Below are 7,776 nucleotides of genomic sequence, written 5' to 3'. Positions count from 1 at the left end.
TATTTGCCTTTTGAATGCATATCTAATGTTTCATTTAACAGCCGGTATATTTCTTTCATGATTAATTAAAATGTTTGGGGGTTTTTTTTGCTCTGTTATTTGATGCTAGGGACTCCTTGGGGCAGAGCTTCTATGCTGAAGATATCATTTTAAAGTAAATGCTATTTATCATATTCTGATTTTAATTGTTTTCCCCTAAAAATACAACAAACTTGTCTCCATGTTTTCAACCCTCCATCCATCGCTGCTGCTTCTTTGGCATTGTAAGCTACAATAACGTCACAGCAGTGCAAGACCTGACTTTATTACATATTAAAAGTATAGTCCGTACTATGTACTTTAATAAATAAGAAATGTGCATCTTGCATGGTCGTAAAAGACATTTCCCCCACACTGAGGAACCCCTATGTAGAGCCCCCAGATGTGAAATAGATCACACTCCCTTCACTTCCTCTCCTTCTGCCAACCCCTCTTTCCACTGCAAAGAAAGAAATCATTCAGTTTTGGCCTTTTTTGAAAACATACCCCCCCAGCCCCCCTACCCCTCTTCCCTTCCCCTCCCAACCCCTCCCAACAGCAGGCAGGGGCACACAGACGACCACACTCTCTAGCCAAACCCTAATTGTGTGTGCGTGTGTCTGCATTTTTTCCCCCTGACATGAAGAAGGGGAGCAGAGCAAGTATTTATGCGCTCCACTTGGAAATCGTAGTCCTGGAGCTTTTGAGTTGATTTGCGTAACTGAAAGAGTGGAAGTGGCAGAATCTAGCATTTTTCTATCCGAATAAATTCCCGGACGCAGGTAAGTTTGGTGATTGGATTTATGAAAATCGGAGTTTAGTGTACAGTATTAATGGGAAAGCGCTGCTTTCTCACTGTGTACTCCCCCTGGCAGAAGTAGATAAATTTGAATTCATGGCACTTGTATAAAGTTTGGTGTGAAAGAGCTGCTGTTGGTGTGGACGGCTGCTTTTGAGTTGAACGGAAATTTAAAGAGATGTTTTTTGTTTGTTTTTTTCACTGTCAGGAAAAAAAAGCATATGCATATAAAAAGGTCACATCATAGTATTCATATATTGCGTAGTTGTGTGCATGCAAAAATGTCTCCACTTCTTATGACTATACTAACAAAAACGTCTCTAACTTCCAGGCTTTAACACAGTCTCTGCTCTGCTACCTCACTGTTACGAATCCTTGTCCCACTAACACTGTAGCAAGTCTGTGTGTTGTGACATTTGTGAAGCCCACCTGTTTAGGCTTTAAGAAGAGGGGCGGGGGGCAACAAGACTGAATTATAGGGACACCAAAAACACAGGTTCGCTTTAACCCACAGACATGGAAGAGAGCCCGGCCACTTTTAGAGATTTGATTGGAGATGCATTTCTGCAAGTTACATCATGTAGATTTGCTACATTTTATTCTATAAAAAGACAATTTAAAGATGCCGACATGCACTTCAGAAAGGAGTGATGACCAGTTGATTATGAGGGTAACTGAAAGGGTTTACTGAATTAAAATCAGTGTTTAAATCAGCAGAACAGCATAACAAAAACTCTGCTTAATGCATAGAACAAACAGCTAAAGTGTCCTAATGCTGGTGTTTGAGCTTATGGCTGCTTTCCCTCTGCAGACAAGCTTCTTCTATTTTAAGCCAAAAGAAAAGTCAGCCTATAAAAACAGAGCCTTCCACTGAAGCCAAAAAAAGGTCACTATGGGCCACGGAGAGTCGAACACAAACCCTGTTTCAAAACCGTAAGACGCCAGCGTGGAAACTGTTCAGACATTTTCCAAAGACAAAGGCAACTGCTGCCGCCACTCTGTGATGTAGACGGGAGCACATGTGCCTCTGGTCAGCGGGGTTTTTAATAGAATGAAATAATGCCTCTAAACGTCATTTCAGCGCGTCCGTGACTGCTGCGGCGGGAACTGAACGCAGAGACAATAACATTTTTCAAGATTAATTGCATTTCCATTTGGCTGTATTATGTCATTAGGCTGAAAGTTGTCACTCTTGGCCATAAGGTTTGGATTTATTAACATCCAAACGAGTGCAGTGGAAGTTCACGGTGATAAAAAGTTTTGGATATGCTGCATCTCCACACTTGCAGGGCATTAAATGTCTTTGAACGAGTGCTCTCCGCTTATCACAGGTTTCACATTGAATTCACCCACTAGTTTCTCTGGCTTGTTAATCTAATCTGCTGGAGTGAGTCAGCTTATACAGAAGTTAAACACAAAGAGTAGACTTATGCAGGGCTTTTTCTAATATACAACCAATTAGTTTGAGGACAACATTGGAGGATATCTACATTATCGCACAGCTGTTTGCAAGGACTCAAATAATCAAAATAATAAACCCCATTTGTACAGCATGAGATTTTTACTGATCAAAATTCTGTTACAATGCGCTTGTCAGTCAAAAGAAAGCATTCTCCTTACTCTAACATAATGACGTCAGGCTCTGTGTCTGTGCCTCAAGGTTTCTGTTGGCTACTTGTCTTACAGCAGCCACAGCAAGCAGTGTGTGAGGTCACCATTTAAACTAATCACAAACAGAAGGAGACAACAGTTGGTCGTTTGATGGGCTTTTGCCCTGCAACAGCTCATCTTTTAAAAAAAGAGAGAGAGAAAAAAGGAGACAGTGTTTACAGTGTGCAGCTGGCAGGAGTGGACATTTGTAACAGAGTAATAGGTGGAAGTCAAGCAACTCTGATTTCTAGTTCAGCTGTTGGGAGCTAAAATACTTTCAAGGCTGCTGTGAAAGTAAACCAAATGTGCTCTGACAGCAGAAAAAGGTCTGCAATGCCTCAACCTCAGACCAGACTCGGTTTGAAAAAAACAACAACCATATATATATATATTTCCAGATGGAGAAGACAGAACCTTAAATGGGACATGATAAAGTGACAATGCAGCTGTTTCACTGAAAACTGCAACACATGGGAAGGAAGAGCTTCTCATGTGTTGAGCTTGGGATAACAAGCCTTTACTCTTGTGTTTACAAGGTGAATAGATGTCATGAAAGATCCCAAGACAACCGCTGGTTACCAGAAACCACACACACCCTGCTGCAAGGGTACTATTGTCAGCTCTTACAACCCTAGCATGACAAAACTCCATGCCATGGCTCAACCACAGAATGTAAAGCATGCTCTAGTAAATAACCACAACCCAAGCCACATAAAATGTTCCCCTATTTATACTTTTTTACAGCATTTACAGAGCATGGAAAGGGTTTGTTTGGTTTAACCCATCACATTTGAATTGAACATTTTCCCTTTAAAGGCACAGGCAAAGCTGAAATAATCAAAAAACATTTGAGGGACTAAAAGTATTTATTATTTATTTATTCATTACAAAAAAGTACACAAACAACAAAAAAATGTTGTGCAATCTGAGCATTAAAATTAAAAACTTGAACATCTGAGAGGATGCATCTAGTTTCCACCACTGAATTTGACAGACTTTGTCAGACTGAGCGTGACAGAAGGAATCACAACAAATGTCGGCCGCACATAACAACACGATGAATGAGGGCACACACGCCTTTGCTCAAAAAAATGGACGTACAGTTAAAGGAGCATCCAAAGAAGCAGAGTCTTCCAGATGGAATGATGAGGATGGCTTTCCCATTCTGTGAAAAATCGTGTGGGCAAATAGATGATCAGTATCAGAAATGGTGGGATCATCTACAGCTAATCTCTGTATGTAAGAGACGAGGCTGTAAGCCAATAGCTGGAGACACTGCTGGAGTACTGCATGAGCTTGGGAACACTTCCCCAAACCATCGTCATCACTGCATCCACAAGTCAAAACTATGCCATGCAAAGCACACTCATACATGGCCAAGATCCACAAACTCTCTGCTTGTTTAAGGACTGAGGTAACATGAAAAACTGTTCAAACTGTTTCTGGGGTCTGAAAGCAAAATTTTCAATTCTGTTTGGAAATCATCCTCTGGGCTACAGATAAAAGGGATTATCCAGTTTGATCAGCATCAGTAATCGGGGGACATGAGTGCACATGGCATGACGCAGCAAACATTTCGATGTTGAATAACCACCTGGCTTTTCTTGCTGTTAACTCTTAGTTAGAAAAACAGTTCCAACTTGTTAAACTCGTTATCTGCTGGAGATAATTTTTCAGCATCACCTGGATGTCCTTGTTTGGCCTTCTCGCAAAGGAAGACATCATTTTTTATTGACTAGAACAAAATGAAAGAAAACATTCTCACTTCAGACGAGGGTGAGAACGCAGCGAACCTGAGCTGTTGACCTGTAGCTTAACTGAGTTAGCTGTTAGCTGCCGACGTGTCAAGTGTAAAACATTGTGGGGCAGAGGCGTTGCATCTGAGACCGCCCAGGTACGTTAAGTTCAACAGCAACAACAAATGAGACCAAATTTACATTTATAAAAAAATACTTAACAGTGCTGATTTATTTATTTAAAAAACCCCAAAAAAACAGCCTCCAGTTATACTAGTCCACGTATGTGGCGTGTCTGCCTGTCCACAACGGTTGATTGACCAAATTAGTGCAGTCTTTCACACAATGAAAACATCTGGCACACTGTGAAATTAAAAATTCAACAGAGCAGACGCAGCACGTTTAAAATGAAGTCTTCAGTTTCCAGATTCCTGCAGTGTTGCTTTAAACTCATTTTTGCTTATCGCAGCTGCATATTTAGAAATGTTTCCGCCAAACGTGAGACCATAAAAATATCTTAAATGTAAATAGGATGTAAATAAGCTCAACTTCAGCACTGAATACATGGTGTTTGTGCCATTTATACAAATTACATGCATGCATTGTATGTTATGAATTCTAATTTACAACATGAAGAGTACCCCAGCTTTTTTATTAATTAAGTATGTAAGTGAAGTAAACCAGCCCACTTGCATATTTATCTCACTCAGTTTTATTATCTTCACCAGCTGGCCAAGTTCACAGTCACACACTTCTACCTCTTTTCAGGTTACCATGCGATATTGTTGGACAAACGTCATCTTGGCTTTGGTATCCATGGCAACCCTAGCACTGTGCCAAAGTGGAGATGGGGACTGGGGTTCAGGCTTTGACATCTACTCTGTGATAATGGCCACCAATAACACATTGCAGGCTGTTGGTGATGAGCCTGCGAAGGTCAAAAACAGCCACGACTGGACCACATCGGCAGCATCCTCACCGTCACCTACACCTGTGCTCCACCACGAGCCCCAGCCGGACAGGTGCTCGGTCCACTTCAGCACCAACACTGCTTCAGCTCGAAGGCTGAAGGCCCAGAGAGAGGAGCTGGCCTACCTGCAGGCCATACAGCATGGGAACAAGGCAGTGATGGAAAACTTGGTGCAATTTGTAGGGAATGAGCTGGGAGATCAGCGCTATGAAGATGTGATCAAGGAAAATGTCATTGGCATTCAAGAGGACCAAAAGAGCTGGCATGAGGTGGTAGAAAAAGCAGAAGAGGATCTAAAAAAGCAGCTGGAGGGAGACGTACCGGACTCCTTCTCTGGGATCCACAAGTGAGTGCAGTAAATCAAATGTATTTGTGCCAAACGTCATAAAGTTAACAGCTGAAATGTAAAGATGACAGTTAAAAAGAAAAAGAAAAAAAACCTGCTGTTTGTTTCTGTTGTTAAGATTAATTAACTGTGGTAGCACATATACTGAAGATATTGTGGGGAAAGACGATGTAAAAAAGAAAAGATGTAGGTTGACTTAAGTCTATCACCAGGCAGTTGCTGGTTATTGAGATGTGAAATTCTGAATATTTTTCCTCTCTTAGATTTATGATTTATGTTAAATGGGCTTTGTTTGAGGTTTGGAATTTTTAATTGATAAATACAAGTGTTGGAAAAATTTGATAACCATTTTTCACCATTTCCATCAATCATAAATTAAAACACTACCCATGTAAACAAAAAGCAAAACTAGATTAAACTACATTAATCATTAATAATAAAATAGTAATTGTTTACCAAACTGAGACTCATTTTAGGTATCTGAAGCTGACGCACTGTGTAAAAAAACTATTTCTAATATAAAAGAGAAACAGACTAACAGGTGGGTTTTTTTGGAAGTACTTAAACACCCCGCAATTAGAAGAAATAAATCTCTGGATAATCAGCAGGTGACACAGGGAAAAATGCACTGAAATGAAAAAGATTGAGGACTAAATACACACAAGGGAACTATGGTAACAAGGCGAAGATGAACTCAATCAGACAATAACAAGGGCAGGAGAAGAACAAAGAACAAAAAATATCACATAGAGACCCGGTGGCACATAAGTGTTAGTTTCTTGAGCACATGTGATCCCCCGTTATATTAGCATGTCCTCGCATTTTCTTTTTCTTACCCTCTGCTGTTGTTTCTTCTTGTGTCCGGTGCTTTCTCCTTGTCATCACTCACTCGGCCGGCCACCTGGACTGTTGGTCCTTCGGAGCAGAATCAGAGAGGAGTCCTTGGCCTTTGAAGACATGCTTCGTGCTGCAGCAGACATCGCCAGCAGGCTGGAGAGCTCAGCACAGGCCCTGCACGCTTCATTCACCAAGCAAATGAAAGACATTGTGAAAATCCATCGCTGAGAAAGCATTGAAAAGTGTTTTGAAAAGTGTTTGCGCATCATCCTTGAACTTGTGAATGATGTTTGGCATTCCGTGAGGTCCCAAATTCAAGAAATATACCCTCTCGCCATTTTATAATTGTATTTTTATGTACATGTGCTGAGCAGTTCTGGGATGCAACAGTGTGTTAAGGTTAGACTTCACATCAACTGAAGCAGTCAACGAAGATGGATTGTTGACACCTCCCTTTCACTGAATATCTCCACGACGGATGACATACGATTTTCCATCCACGCATTATTCGTGGAATTTTTGTGAGGTCAAATATGGGAACAGCATGCAGTGCAGCTTTGAGCTAAGCTCCGTGTTTATGGATCAAAATAGATGGGCCTTCGGAGAACAAAACATAATGACTCTGTTACTCTTCTCCAGGGGAAGCTATGGGTTGGCCATCTGGTTCCAGGGTAAGGGTGGAGTCTGGGATATACTTATAATGACTATGTGGTAATAGAGATTTTGTTTCTGCAACAATAAGTGAGGGAGGGGACTGGAACAACTAATAAAGGGTTTGTTTTCTTAAGAGAAATATCCAGGGGGATAAGTTTCTATATAAATATTAAGACAGATCCTATGATTAGAGGGGGGAAAAGAGGATAAACTGTCTATGCATGATATGTTTGCACAGTTTCCCGGCTTAAGCAATTTATTTAAACAAGGTTTCTCTTTAATCCCAGTAGGACTTTCTGGAGGGGGATGCCTTTTAATTTTTTTTAAATAAAATATGTAGCATTATATTATTACGAGTTTAGAAAATAGATTTATGTTCAATCCTGTAAACGGCAAAATTTTACATAAATAAAGCACCTTGTTGTTTGATGTTTTTTACACTTACATTTTTTTTAACAAAAATATTCATTATGGTGTTTTCACAGCTCCCGTGCTCATCAGTAGTTTGGGGTACAAACTTCACTCACCCGGTCTGCCCTCTAGCTGTTTTCCAAATATATTGTTGTGCAGTGTTCAGCTTCACGTCACTCGTCACTCATTCTTTGGATCTTTCAAAGAATAATTACTGTATTAAAGTCGAGGCTCATAACTTTTTTAAATGCATTTTTAACTTGGTTTCTTGAATAGCTGGTCAGCATTTAAACACACGGGTTCTGTGTAGGTGTGTCTCTTAAACACACACACACACACGGAGAGAGGGAGAGAG

General features: G+C 40.5%; 1 protein-coding gene across 1 annotated transcript; it reads left to right on the top strand.

Moving 5' to 3' along the window:
* Positions 1–600: 600 nt before the first annotated feature.
* On the top strand, positions 601–7,439 carry si:ch211-142k18.1. Its single transcript, XM_005914410.3, has 3 exons — positions 601–800; positions 4,972–5,519; positions 6,446–7,439. The coding sequence occupies exons 2-3, from the start codon at positions 4,978–4,980 to the stop codon at positions 6,582–6,584; spliced, it is 681 nt and encodes a 226-aa protein (XP_005914472.1). The 5' UTR covers positions 601–800; positions 4,972–4,977; the 3' UTR covers positions 6,585–7,439.
* The last annotated feature ends 337 nt before the right edge of the window (positions 7,440–7,776 follow it).

This window comes from Haplochromis burtoni, unplaced genomic scaffold (genome assembly GCF_018398535.1).
Source record: "Haplochromis burtoni strain Fernald_Lab_line unplaced genomic scaffold, NCSU_Asbu1 Contig_8, whole genome shotgun sequence".
In the NCBI taxonomy this organism is placed as follows: domain Eukaryota; kingdom Metazoa; phylum Chordata; class Actinopteri; order Cichliformes; family Cichlidae; genus Haplochromis; species Haplochromis burtoni.
This window is presented reverse-complemented; position numbering and strand designations above follow the sequence as displayed.

What these genes read in the sequence shown, in the direction of transcription:
- si:ch211-142k18.1 (XM_005914410.3), top strand. Translation starts at nt 4,978, where the DNA reads ATGCGATATTGTTGGACAAACGTCATCTTGGCTTTGGTATCCATGGCA. An exon ending in TCCTTCTCTGGGATCCACAA is followed by an intron (nt 5,520 to 6,445) that starts GTGAGTGCAGTA and finishes CCTTCGGAGCAG; the next exon opens with AATCAGAGAGGAGTCCTTGG.